The sequence below is a fragment of the Dasypus novemcinctus genome, chromosome 12 (assembly GCF_030445035.2).
Source record: "Dasypus novemcinctus isolate mDasNov1 chromosome 12, mDasNov1.1.hap2, whole genome shotgun sequence".
Classification (NCBI taxonomy): Eukaryota; Metazoa; Chordata; class Mammalia; order Cingulata; family Dasypodidae; genus Dasypus; species Dasypus novemcinctus.
In genome coordinates, this window is record NC_080684.1 from 12,747,307 (window position 1) to 12,762,428 (window position 15,122).

At 37.0% G+C, this 15,122-nt stretch overlaps 1 protein-coding gene across 4 annotated transcripts in view; it reads right to left on the reverse strand.

Annotated features, from left to right (window-relative positions):
- Positions 1–1,059: 1,059 nt before the first annotated feature.
- The window catches only part of NELL2 (neural EGFL like 2), a 526,313-nt gene continuing 512,250 nt past the window's right edge, over positions 1,060–15,122 (reverse strand). For all 4 annotated transcript variants that reach the window (XM_004447896.5, XM_058307852.2, XM_004447895.4 and 1 more), the window contains one exon: positions 1,060–1,781. In XM_004447896.5, the coding sequence (XP_004447953.2) occupies positions 1,731–1,781 (51 nt within the window). In that variant the 3' untranslated portion in view covers positions 1,060–1,730. The remainder of the gene's footprint in view (positions 1,782–15,122) is intronic.

Consider the following 15,122-nt stretch of genomic DNA (forward strand, 5'->3'; position numbering starts at 1 on the left):
GCCTTCATCCCAGCGCCTGCTAGTCTGCTTCCGTAGCAAAGCTGAGGGGGTGGTTAAAAGCCACCTCACCATTTCTGTAGCTAGTGTTCGTCATATATTGTCCATTTCAGTCTTTTTTTTTTCACTAAAGGAAAATGCCTATGCGCAACATTTAAAAAATAATTTGACAATATTTGTATTTTCTTTTCACTCTACTGTAAGTTAAAAGAACAAAGCAATATTGGATTAGCTATTTTTATTGGGCACTAGCCTGTTTACTTAATTTCCCCCCAAGATCCTGGCTACCCAAAAAGTTAACATATAATATCATAACCACTACTATTATTGGGGCTCTTTAAAATCTTCTAGCAAAATGTGAAAGACAAATTCTTAAAGACACTCTGGGCCATCCCATGCTCCTCTGCCTAAGTGCATCAGTCAGCATCCTGGCAGGAAGCAGGCGACACAGGCAAGCTGGCTAATTAATCAGAGCTGAACCAAGGGAGTATTTATAAAGATGTGACTGGAGATGGGGAGACCAGAAGGAGATGATGCAAGTGCCGCCCGAGGATAGAACGGCCAGAGCTGTTGCTATCCTGAGGCCAGAAGGGTCCCAGGGAGGAGATGTCCTCAGGACTTGGAGAAGGCAGCTGTACCAGAGAGGACAGCCTGTGAGGAGAGGGAGCTTTCCACAGGGTGATGCGCCAAGCACGGCAGGGATCTCACAGCGAGGCAGCCAACAGCACAAACATTTGAACTTCACCTCCTGACACACTGCTCGTGTTCCCCATTGCCTGGAAGCAAAGAGGTACAGAAGGCAAGGGAGCCACGAGTACAGGCTAAGCAGGTCAGCCCCCGGGCTACAGGGCAGAGTGGCGAAGGGAGAGAGAGAGCAGGAGAGGCAGCCCAGAGGCATCCCCCATTTTCCCCACTTAGGCACATAATTTCGTGAAAATTCCCATTCAGTTTGGAAATAGCACAGTGGGATGTTTTCACCAGCAGAGTTAGAAATCAGTTTGTGTGTTGAACTACCTGTGAGGAAAAAGGATGCATTCAACAAGACACTCAAAGACTCGCAAGTGTTGTAAGGTAAGAGAAAAATTTATTTCATTTTGCACAAGAACGAGCTCATACTGAACAAATTCAACCAAATATTAAGTGCAGTAAAACAAGGAAATAGAGATGACTTTTCCTGTTAGAAAATATTAAGTAACCATGCCTGTGCATTACATTTTTACCATTACAATAAACTTGTTGCAGGTTTCTTTTCAGAGTGTGTACTGTACATTACGTGTTAACAGCTTCCTCGCTATGCTTCTGAAAATATAATTCATTCACCGCCCTGACACATTTAGGGTTTCTGTGGCAGTGAGGAACCTAACCGATTCATGAAGATTCTGAGCTAGATTAAAATTTTCGCACCAGTGAAGCTAGAGGCTTTCTAAGATCCGACGGGCTCCGGTTTTAACCCAGGGGTCATGATGCCACGGTGTGCACCCACACTCATTCTTCTCCACGGTGAGGGCCAACGCCGCAGAACTGCGGTCTAATTTTGTCCCAAGAATTTTCCTCTTGTAGTTTTCTCAAGCTCCACAAATTTCATAATTGAAAGTTCACTTAGCGATGAACAAAGCTGTACTTAGCTGCCCACAAATCATCCAATTTAAGTTTTAACTTTTTTCTTTTTTCTTTTTGGTCTTTTTAGTGAAAGAACATTCTTCAAACAGAAATCTCGCATGAGGCAGTTAACTTCACAGTTCCTGAAGGCACTGTGGGTCCACTGAGCAACAGATGTGGCCATTCTAGAGAGAAGAGTGGAAAGAAAAGTTTAGGTAGGAATTCTGAAAGCCCTTGGTAGATGCTCACCCTTAACTGACCGGCACGCATGATCGTACCACACGGCTTGTTGGTTGGTTATGCTGCACCCTTGAGAGCGCGAAGGTTCAGTCAGTTTTCATGTCTTTACTATTGCAGAAATAGTTATTATGCCCATTTATTTGTGGCGCTATTTACCCGTATGGCGTTCTCTTGGATCACATTTGTTCTTTTATTTATTCATTCACAGAATTTTTATTGAATATACTGAGTACTGAGAACATTGATGAGTAAAGAAGACATGATCCTTTCCCTCATAGGGCTATCGGGCTTATAGTGCTTGGGAGAGAACATTAGTAAGTACCAAGTAAATGACGGATTCACAAACTGTTAACAGCATCAGAAAGGACACAACCTGGGTGGTGTGAGGAGATTAATAAAAGAACGGCTACTTAGATTGGGTTGCTAGGATAGACTTCTCTGTGGCAGTTATGGTTATAGACAGATAATAGGACAAGGGAGGCTAAAGGCACAGGAAACAGCATGAGGAAAGGCTGTGAGGTGAGACAAGCTTTGTGCAGTCAAGAAACTGACAAAAGTCCTGGGTAAGGATTTTAAATTGGTGAGGAAACAGTGAACGAAACGAAATAGGAGGAATGGGAGGGGAAGAACCAGACATGCACCAGTAGTTTTTTAAAGGGTGAAAATAATATAGTGTATTACAAAGAAGGAAAACTATTCGTTTATTCTTCTGATTCCATGCACTCTTACTTTTCTCAACCAGCTGATAACAATGATAGTGTTACTACAATTATTAGGAGAATATCCTTTCTTGAGTGTGTACTCTGTGTCAGATACTTTGCCTGGCACTTAAAATACATGATCTCATTTCAATCTCACAGCATTCCCACTGGGATCACTATTATTAGCCACACTTATAGACTCAGAAACTGAAGATCAGAAAGCTTAAATCATGTGTGAGGATCACGTCTAAAATTGCACAACTGAGAAAAGGTAGAGCTGGGATTAAAACTCAGGTTAATCTGACACTGAGGCTCATCCTCTATTCTATATTTTCTGTCAGATAATTGACTTCACATGATTGAAATGTATTATACTTTAATATAATAGAAATGAGAAAGTGTCTGATTCTATAATAAAACAAAACTTTTTTTATTTTAAGAGAATATGAAACTATATAGCCTTGTTGAAGCATACCAAATAAGGGAAAAGTCAGTCTATACCGACAAAGTATATTATCAATTTAACCTAATCCTCTTCCTTTGTAAACTGTTATTAAGATGACTTCTTTGTCTGGCTGCAAAAGAAAGATTCAACAATCTGTTGGATCTCTAGAGGCATCTTAAAACTTAGTCACCACGCTCAGAGGCAGAGGCTTCCTGACCCTAACCTGGTTACAGGGATCCTTCCTGACCCAGAGACCCATTGAAGTGATGGGTTATACCAGCTCCTGAGAATATCGGTTTCTAAATTGTCTGGCTTCTGAGCAGAAAGAGAATTTCTGGAGTCTCTGCCACTAAATATGTGAAAATAGCATTAGAAACTTGAGAGGGTGAGTGGGGGGGGGGATCATTAGCATGATTCCCATGAGCATATTTTAGGAAATTACTGTTTTTTTCCCCAAATATTGTTCCTCTAGGAAGGTTTGCCTTATTCCATAATAGTATGTTCTGCTATAATAAGCTAAATGCTCTACAAACTGTATCATTGCCAGCTCCTCAATTAGGAAAACACCAACAGTTCATATGTGAAAGATCATTTCAGTTTCAGTAATGGCAGAGTTGTTTGTGTGAGATAACTGTAAACTCTGGATAAAATGTAAAACTGGTTATTTGAAATCAATAGAGAGTGACTAAAATCAGACAGACAGCGATGGAATTTCACCTTTGGAAGAAGGGAAATGTACTGAGTGACATTCCTTTTCATTTGGGGTTTCCACTGGAGGCATCCCCTACTGGCCAGTGCAGTTTAGGACAGCTAGTTATCAAGCAGAAAGCCAGAATTCTGAAGGCCTGAGGAGTCAGAGGACAGCTCTTGGGGCTTTCATAGTGGCTGGAAATTAAGGAGAAATATCTAGAGAGGGGAGAGCATGTCAGCAGACAGACTCCTCTCACATCGTTGGCTGGCCCTTGATTTGCAAAGGAGATTCCAAAGAGCACCTCAGAGAACCACAGTTTGAAGTCTCAAAGATTTGAGCAGAGATTTCAGACATCATTTACTGCATGGGGAGGAGAGTGTAGAATCTCTCTCCTGCCAAGTTAGAAAGTACTAATAAGCAATTAAATTCCATTAAAACCCCCAAAAGGCCATGACTTAGTAGATAAAACAATGCCTTAAGACTAAGATATTTACCCTAAAGGCACGGGCAAATCTGGACTAGACCCACATAACAACTGCACAGGCAACCCTCCTCAAGAGCAAGATGATTGGCTTATAATTTACAACCTGCCAAAATAAAGTAGACACTTCAGAGGAAGATAATAGAATACAGAGTCCTTATAACACTTCATCCATAATATCCAATAAACCATAAAAGCTAACAGAAATGTGAAGAAAAGCAGGAGAAAATGCCCTAGCCAAAAGAAAGAGTTGAAATTAGCAGACAATGATTTTAACGTATTTATTATAAATGTGTTAAAGATGTAAAAGAAAAGATGGTCATAATGAGTGAACAAATGGAAAATATCACCGGAGAAATGGAAACTATAAAAATAACTAAATGGGAATTATAGAACTGAAAAGTACAATTATCTGATTGTGTTACTATGAACCAAATTTATTGTGTAACATATTGTATGATTTAAAAAAATGTACAGGTATCCAGTACATTTAATTAAGAAATGTATGTTTTTATTCAACTGTGTTTTCGTTTTTAATTGTTTATATTTTCAACTATTAAATGTACAAAGTAATTTAAAAATGTATGTGGAGAAAGAGAGAAAGCAAATATGACCAAGTGTCAGCCTCTGGTGGTTCTAGATGAAAGCTAAGAGGGTATTAATTATTAAGTACTATTATTTCAACTAACTGTAGATTTGAAAATATTCCAAATAAAAAGTTATGGGTGGGAGGCACCTAAAATCTTCATGTAAGGCAGCCTCAGCTGTTCCAGAAACTTGAGTGATCACTCCAACCGCAGAACATTCAAACTGGGACACTGCCTGCATGCCAGCAGCTGAAGTACCTAACCTTGCACTCTTTAAGCAAATTCATTCTTACCCCCCATGATGCATCAAATACATGACACATACCCTCACCTGTTCTTTCACCTGTTTCCTGATGAAATGAAAAATTCAATGGATGGGCATAATAGAGGATCAGAAGTGGCAAAAGAAAGACTCAGTAAATTTGAAAATAGAGCAATAGAAATTAAATAATCTATGAAATAGAAAGGAAAAGGTTGAAATTAAAATAAATAGAGCAGGGGAGCGGATGTGGTTCAAGCAGTTGAGTACCTGCCTCCCAGATGGGAGGTCCTGGGTTTGGTTCCCGATGCCGCCTAAAGTAGACAAACAAACAATAAACAGACAATGAGCAAACACAATGAGGAGGCTGTGAGCAAAAAGCAATGAGCAAGATAATGGCAAACAATGAGAAGACAATGAACAAAAACAAGCAGGGAGCAGAGGTGGCTCAAGCAGATGAGCACCCACGTTCCACATAGGAGGTCCCAGATTCAGTTCCCGGTGCCTCCTAAAGAAAAAAACCAACAGACAATGAGCAGACAGTAAGCAAAAAATGAGCAAAAAACAATGAGCAGACAACAAGCAAAACAACATGCAAACAATGAGCAAACAGATGAGGGAGCCATCCAGGGGTGGAGGGATAAATAAATACAGCATTAGTGACCTTCAGGATAATATTAAACCATCCAACATATAACTGGAGGTGCAGAAGAACAAGACAGAAAATGTGGCAGACAAAATACTTGAAGAAAAAAATGGCCAAACTTTACCAAATTTGGTTAAAAACATCAGTTTAGATATCCAAAAAGCCCAGCAAAGAAAGTCTCAAAGAAAATAAAGACATCCCCTACAAATATTAGACCTAAGTGCATCACAGTTTAGCTGCTAAAACTCAAAGACAGAATCTTGAAAGCCAGTAGGTGGTGGGCGTTGGGAGTACTTTGCTCACAGGGAAACAAAGATATGAATGATGCTTAAATCTTCGTCACAAACTATAGAGACTAGAACAATAGACTATCACTTTTAAAGTGCTGGGAAAATTTTGAATTCTATATCCAGTAAAAAATTCATAAAAAATAAAGACATTTTCAGATGAATGAAATTTGAGAGAATTTGTTACCAGCATACCTGCAATAAAGAGAATACTAAATAAAGGCAGTTATTCAAGCTGAATGAAAATGACACCAAGGAGGACTCAAATATGCAGGAAGAAATGAAGAAATATGGAAATGCTCGAAATGTGAATGAATATAAAATATATTTTTATTCACAATTTACTTAAAAGACAACTGACTGTTTAAAAGCAAAAATCATAATATGGGATGATAGGATTTATAGTGTATGGCTATAAAATATGTGCTTATAATGGCACATGGGTTAATGATATATACTGCAATTCCTAGAGCAAGAACTAAAATAATAATATAAATAATTATAGTTAAATATCCAAGAGGACAATTAAAATGGAATATAAAAATTGTTATTAAACAAAAATTAGGGAGGAATGGAAACATAGGGACATAAAACATAGAAGGGACAAGGAGAAAGCAAAAGGCACAATGTAGCCCTAAATCCCACAATGTTAAAAATTAAATTAAATACAAATAAACCCTTCAGGTAAAAGGCAGAGATTGTCAAACTGAATTAAAAAGGTAAGAATTAACTATACATAAACTATACATAAAAATGCACCTTAAATATAAAACCATAGGTTGAAAGTAGATAAATCAAAACAATATACTGTGTGGTTAAATGAATTATCGGACAGAATTTATTTCAAGTTGCTAGAAATCCAGAGGGACACTTTGTAATGACAACAGGATAAATTCTTAAGAAGGCATTAAATCATAAATGTGTATTCCTCTAATAACAGAAATTCAAATTGCATGAACAAAAACTGATGAAAGAAAAGTGGGGTATAGGTAAACCCAAAATAATAGTTGGAAAAAAATTTTAATACTCCTAACTCAGTAATTCATATTAACAACTATGTAGCAATTAGTAAGGTAAAGAATAACTGAAAAACACTGTCAAGAAACTTCACATAGTTCATACGCAATAACTGAAAAACATATATTCCTTTCAAGTGCGTGTAGATTGTAACCATAATAGATATAGCCAGACTAATAAGTAAATCAAAAGAGAGATAAAACACAACTACCAATATCCAGATTAAAGAAGGAACATGAGCATTAAAAGGATAATAATGGAAAAACATCAACAACTATGCCAACAAAGTTGACAATGTGTTTGAAAGGGAGAAAAATTCACTGAAATATGTACAATTCATCAAATCTGAATAAAAATAAAAAGAATGTTCACAGCAGCTTTATTCATAATAGCCAAAACTGAAACATCCCAAATATCCATTAATAGATGAATAAATAAATTGTGATAGTTCCATGCAATGGAATTTGACTTAGCAATAAAAAATAATGAACTACGGACACCCACAGCAAAAAGCTAAATGTCAAAAACATTATATTGAATGAAAGAAATTAGACAAAAAGCGTACAAACTGTATATGCAATTTTACAATAGGCAAAACTATGAAGAAAATGAAATAGAGGTTGCCTATAGGAAAGAGGGATTGAATGGAAGGAGACACCATGGTATTCTCTCAAGTGTTAGAAATATTCTAATTTTGATTTATCAAATTCATGAAATTATATACTCAACTGTGCATTACACTGTACATAACTGTTATCTTGATAAAAAACAAAATAAAATATCATGACCCACAAATCTTGGTCTGACTCCTAGGAAGAGTAATCACTGACTGTCAAAACTAATGATAAGAGAGCCTACACAATGGGAGAAAATATTTGGTAACCATATATCTGATAGGAGACTTATAACCTGCATATATAAAGAACTACTATGTCTTGAAAACAAAAGGACAAACAACCCATTTAAAAAAGACACTTCTCCAAAGAAGAAATACAAATGGCCAGAAAGCACATGAAAAAATGCTCCAAATCTCTAGCTATTAGGGAAATGCAAATCAAAACTACAATGAGATACCATCTTACTCCCATAGGATTGGCAGCTATGAAAAAAACAGAAGACTACAAATGCTGGAGAGGATGTGGAGGAATGGGAACACTCATCCACTGCTGGTGGGAATGCAGAAGGATCCAGCCATTCTGTAGGACAGTTTGGCAGTTTCTCAAAAAACTAGCTATAGATTTGCCATATGACCCAGCAATTCCACTGCTGGGACTATGCCCAGTAGAACTGAAAACAAGGACACAAACCAATATATGCACACTAATGTTCATAGCAGCATTGGACACTATTGTCAAAAGTTGGAATCAACCCAAATGTCCATCAACTGATGAACTGATAAATAAAATGTGGTATATACATACAATGGAATACTACTCAGCTTTAAGAATGAATACACTACAAATACACGTGATAACATGGATGAATCTTGAGAACATTATGTTGAGTGAAGCAACCCAGGCATTGAAGGACAAATACTACATGACCTCATTGATATGAAATAAGTAAATCGAACTGCCTCAGAGAGCTAGAGACTGGATGATAGGCTTAAAGGAAATTGGGGGGTAAGGAAATATGTAAGCTGATACCCACATGGGTGAAATCTATGATAAGATAGAGGTAAGTATTTGTAAAAGGAAGGGATAAAATGGGGACATAGGGTTATCTTTGGGTGGGGCTTTGCGGGCTTGAGGGAGGCTAGGGATGGGAGGATGGGTAATATTGCCCAAGAAATTGGGGGGAGTGTGGGAGAACATATGAACATAGGAGATTGTCAGATATTTGGTTGAGAGTATAATGCTGAGAAAACTTTTTCAAAAATATAATAGGAAGGTTACCTGTTTAAGATGCTTAAAGGGGATAATCTGACACAGGACAGGCTTCTAGGGAGTGTGTGAGTACTCATTTTGCCATAGTGGGTTATATCATTGGATAGAGACCCATATAATGAGAGTGAAGGTATACCCTGGGGAGGACTGATGTTCTCAAATAGAGGGAATTGTATTTCTCAAGAGAAATGGTGACTCCTAATGCATTAGGGCAGTTGAGCATGTCAAGCCCTCAACATTGTTGCAAGTATCTCTGAACATGGCTCTTCAAGTAATGAAGACTGACTGTCACTGTGGGCCCTAAGGGGAGGGGGAAAGATGTATTGAATAGATGGAATCAATGTAACTGTGTGGGCAATAGAAGTGTTCCACAGGATTATGCAAGGATGGATATAACACATGTTAAATTACACCAAAAATGTATAGGGGCTGATAGGCTAAAATGTAAATCATAACATAAAATATAAGATAACTAAAAATTTAGAAAATTGTATAGTCTAAAATATAAACCACAATGTAAACCCAAATGTTACCTTGTTTGAAAGTTATTGTCTCAATATATGTACATCAGTTTCAGTAAATACAGTATGAATATGTAAAAAGATTATTGCTGTGGAAGGGAAAAGGGTTTTATGCTGGATATGTGGAGTACTGCATATTGTATATACGAATTACTGTGATCTAAAACTTTTGTGAAGATAAGCTTAATAATTAGGAAAAAAAAAGAAAAAGAAAGGACGTAGACACTGAGGAAAAGATGGAAGAAGTTGCCTTGCCAATTTGCACACAGGGCAACACTTATTGCAGTGATGGAAGGCAAAACATCAAAAACAAAGCTTTTGTATTTTTAAATGTTTTGATACCCCAATTTATTTTTTACCTTAATTTTTCTAAATTAATATGTATTCTATATCTAACCTTTAAACTCATCACTATATTCCATTTTACTATTAATGGAACCTGGCAATATATTGGGCTTCATTTTTGAAGAAGTTTTGGATCACAGAGAGTTTCAACAATGGCAGGGGAGGAATAGTGGTGTGGGATGTTATTGACAGGGGACACACGGTTGGCAGGGAGTTCTCTAGGGCATATATCCAGGGTACATAAAAATGTTTGGATATTTTCATAGTGGTTACAATAAAAAACAACAACTGAGGGAGTGTTGAGTTCCTAGCCAGGGGAGCTCTATCACAGTCCCTAAAGAAACAGCAACAATCCCCCAAGTGCAATGGCAAAGACCAAAAAAGAAGGAAGGTCCAACAATGAGCCCTTGATACTAATGACTACGCTTGTAAGCCTGTGCACCTGAAATAAGAACAAGGCCCAGAGCTGCAGGGTGCCTAAGAGTTACCTCCTGAGAGCCTCCGTGTTGCTCAAATGTGGCCAGTCTCGAAGCCAAACTCAGCATGTAAATGTGTTGCCTTCCCCCCAGCATGGGACATGACTCCTGGGATGAGCCTCCCTGGTGCCTAGGGATTACTACCAAATACAGCTGATCATGCAACTAGAAAGTAACCTTGAATAAAAGGGTCAACTCGGACCAGCAGAATATCTCAGTCTACATATACCACCAGGAGTTAAAAATGCCTTTTGACCTGAATAAAAGGGGGAAATGGGAAGGACAAATGAGTTTATATGGCTATGAGTCTCCAAAAAGAGCTGGGAGGTTATCAGAGGGGTTGCCCTTATGCACACCTCAGCAGAGTCCCAAAGGCAGATAAAGTAGATACAACCCCAGGTACTGATTCTTCTAAGGGCTACAGAGACCCAAAGGTTTATGGTCATGGCAGATGGAGTTCAGTGCCATGTCAGTTGGCCCTACTTTGGAGTTTGTGTTTCTGTGTGATGGAGCTGGACTCAGATGTGATCTTTGTCCACAAGTCTCTCCTGTTACTTTTACTGGAACTGTAGTTGGTGCTGGGGTTTAATGTATACCCAAGGGACCTGAATCTCTGGACTGACCATGTGATAGCCAGGCCCTGAGCCTCAACAGACTTGCAACTCCTACACTCTGGTTTATTGGACTTCCCCACTCAGCTAACATGGAGTTGAAGAAGGTCAACCACCACACCAGGGAGCCAAGAGTGCCTACAACTGAAAGCAGGAGAATTGCATCCAGCATCCATGTGGAACCCTCTTGATATAGATGTGGAGTGACATAGCCATTCTAAGGTCCACAGGATGGAGTATGGATTAGAGTGGACTTACTGATATTCTATTCATGAACTATTGTGATTAATAATCAAAGAAAATGTGGTATTGGTGTGGAGAAAGTGGCCATGGTGGCTGCTGGGGGTAGGGAGTGGGAGGAAGAGATGAGATGTGGGGGCATTTTCGGGGGTTGGAGTTGTCCTGGGTGGTGCTGCAGGGACAGTTACTGGACATTGTATGTCCTCCCATGGCCCACTGGTTGGACTCTGGGAGAGTGTGGGCTATGATGTGGACCATTGTCCATGAGGTGCAGCAGTGCTCAGAGATGTATTCACCAAGTGCAATGAATGTCTCATGATGATGGAGGAGGTTGTTGTTATGGGGGGAGGAGTGGGGCGAGAGGGGTGGGGGGTATATGGGGACCTCATAGTTTTTTAATGTAACATTAAAAAGAGACAATAAACATATTTTTCTCAAAACAAAACAGAACAATACAAAAAACTAATGATAAAAACTATTTTTAAAAAGCAACAAATATGCTAAAATATATCTCCTAAATTCCTGGTATTTTTGGCTATCTTTATTGTTAAGGAAATAATATCCACTCTTTACATGCTAACCTTTAAATATTAAGATTAGAAGACAGTCAACTTTAAATTTTTAGTATTGTAAAAAGTATTTTAAAATCCAACTATTATCAATATTTTTAAATATTTTCTTATGACTATTTTCATACTTACCTACTCGCAAAGATGCATATATAATTATATACAATATTTTAAGTATTTTATCACTTTAATGACTGAATAAGTTATTACAATAAATATATGTAGCTATAGCATAACATAATGCAACATAACATACTATAACATACCACAACATGCCATGCCATACCATACCATAAATTTCATCCTGTAATTACCATAATTTATTCAGCCATTGTTCTACTGTGGAACATTTTGGTTTCTTTCTCAATTCTGCATTAGAAATAATGTTGAGACGAATACTATCATGCATACTATTTGTCATCTATTTTAGATTATTTCTTTAGATTAGATTCTCACATGTGATTAATGGGACAAAAGATGTTTGTGGGTGTGTGGGCTTATTATGTAGCTGCTGATATGTATTTTTCAATATCACTACCAAAGCATAAGAATAACAACTCCAGTACATCTCTGTCAGCCTTGGAAATTATCAAGAAACTTTTTTTGGACAGTTAGTATATAAAAATAATATTCTTTATGTTAGTTGACATTTCAGTTTCAATTATTTAAAATGTGAATGTTTAATTCCTTTATTTTAATAGCTGCACTTTTTAGTGAATTTTTAAATATCCTTTGCTGATTTACTTATGGGGAAAGAAATTGTCTTTCTATTAATTTTATGTGGTTTTAATTGAAAAAAGAATTCATATCTGTTGTTAAAATTATCCAAGTCTCTAGTTATGATTTTTAATTTTGCTTATTGTGTTTATCTAAAGAAGCTCTACATTTTTCTTTGAAGTTTATTTTATTACTTCTAAGCTTAGAAATGTCACTCTCCTTCTAGTATTTTGATAACTATTTCATTGTATTTGATTTGTTTTATTTTATTTTAATATTAACACTTTGTCCATGTGGAATTTACTTGGATGTACAATATAAAGGTATCTAAAATTATTTCCCCCAAATTACTATCCAGTAATTCCAACATGTATGGAATAATCCTTTCCTTCTCTATTGATTTACAGATACGGAGTTCCCCTGATCATTAAATTCTCTTTTATAATGTTGCCCATTTATGGGATATTTGTTACATTGATCTAGTTATCTATGCTAACTTTAGTACAGATGACAACTTCAAGTTAGCAGTTTTTGACAAATGCAGCATTTAGGAAGTCAGGAACTTCATCCTTAAAAATCCCCAGTTTTTTCTATACCTCAATTATTTCAGTATTACATATAGAGTCTCCCTGGGAGTTAAAAAGTGGACCCTGGTTTTCAGTTTTCAAAGTTTCCTGCTCAGTGATTACCCTCTAATCTCTCTATCCTCTTTATTTCTCAATCTTATTAATACAGTTTGATTCAAGTGTTTAACTTCTGAGTGCTTTTTTTTTTTTTTTTTTTTGGAAACAAATTAAATTTGAAGAAGGCTTTAAAATGGAAGGGAAAAAATCTTACCATGTTTCACCCAGCTAACTCCTGGTTCCTCAGGAACTCTTCTACACTGTCATTTCCTTGGCAGGTAATTCACAAGTTGTACAGTCTCAATACAGTACGCCTTTCCTTCAGAGCTTTCATCACGGTTCATAAGTTTATAATGTTGTCTTTATCTGTTTCATCACTTCCTTAATGTCTATTCACTCCACGACTAACAATGACAACAGCCTACTTTTACTACTTGTTATGACTTTGCTGGGCACCGTCTGACACTTTATCTTCAGAGCATCTCAATTCTTATAGTAACCCTCTGATGTAGGTACTATTACTATTCTCACATAGGCTCTATCATCATTCCCACTTTTCAGGTGAACAAACTAAGCCTCGGAGAGATTGAGGAACATTTGCTGAGGTCACACAGTGCGGAGTGCATGAACCAGGCTTTGCATCTTTGCTCTGATTCCAGAGGTCCCATTCTCCCTCTCCCACTCCCAGCGGTCCCATTCTTGACCTCTAGACCAGCACTGTCCAATAGAATGGTCTGCGATGACATAATGTTCTCTATGTGTGCTGTCCAATGTAATTGCCACTAGTCCCGAGACACTTGAGAACTTGAAATGTGGCTAGTGCAACTGAGTTAAATTTTTAATTTACTTCATTCCAAATTAGTTTAAAATTTAAACAGCCACATGTGGCTACCGACTACCATATTAGACAGCATAGCTTAAATAATAAGATGCTAGATAATACAATATTTTCCAGAAGGACGGTGACTGTTTTTGCTTATCCCTGTACCCCTGATAGCTATCACAATACCCCCACAATTTATATTTATTGACAAGAATGAGTAATCTTGACAGGGGTGGAATGGAGAGAAGATAAGTGAAAAAAACAGTCCTTTGAAAACAGTGAATTGGGAAGAATTTCACCTCCAAAGTGAAATTTTGCTTTGCATAAAGTTTGTCTTAAAAATTAATCTAAAGCAAATGTAATAAAATGCATATTTTGGATAAATTTAGTGAAATTGAGCATATTTCTATAACACAAGTTTAATAAGAAGGGAAAAGGGAAATGGCACCAAACAGAAACTTCTGAGAATCAGCACTGCTCTGAAAAGAAATGATTGTCAAAATCCACTCTCTGCCAACAGTCAGAAGATCCTAGGAGCTGTGTACAAGACAATGAATGACAAGCTCATTTATGCTCTTTACCCCAGAAAACATGCTAATGTGTTTCTGCGTATTTCCGAATGCATTTTTCTTAATGGAAGTACATGTCTATTTGGTGTGTTTTTCACCCCATCACCAGGTACATATTTTTGTTTTCACAGATAAGAACAATGATAGGCATCTCATTTAGATGAAGAGTGCAAGGGGGCTCAACTTTATTTGGTAATTCACTGTCATGTATTTCTCTTTTGGTCATTAGGGCTGAAATTTGGCAATCTGGATTTTTAAGTGAATTCATATTAAACATGTGAAAAGAACACGGCATACACATTATTAGTAACTTTTATCAGTAGTAGCATCTTTTATATTTGCTAATGTACTTTCAGAAAACAGCTGTAGGTTTACTCAAAAAACTTTGCTTGACTGACAAATTGCACTGATTGAAAGAAGCAGAAATTTGAGGTTAAAATAGATAAAAGTGGTATCACAAAGCTTAGAGAATTTTATATTTCTTTTTCCTGTTGCCTCAATACCTCAAGCTGCACCAGCAAGAAGTTTTACTGAGTGAATCTAGATTAAATAGCTCTCTTGATAAAATTAAAAACAACAGCAACTGGAAATGCTCACTTAAAAAAAAAAACAGACCAGTTACAGATTTCCAACTGTGCTATGTTGGGAAAAAAGTGACATCTCTGTTTTAGTTGTAGTTGTTTAAGCCTTTAAAGTTATTCATTTAGTTTTATTTTTGAATTATAAAATTATGGCTATTAAGTACAATTACTATTAAATTAACTTTTTATAGGAATCATAATCAAAGTAGCA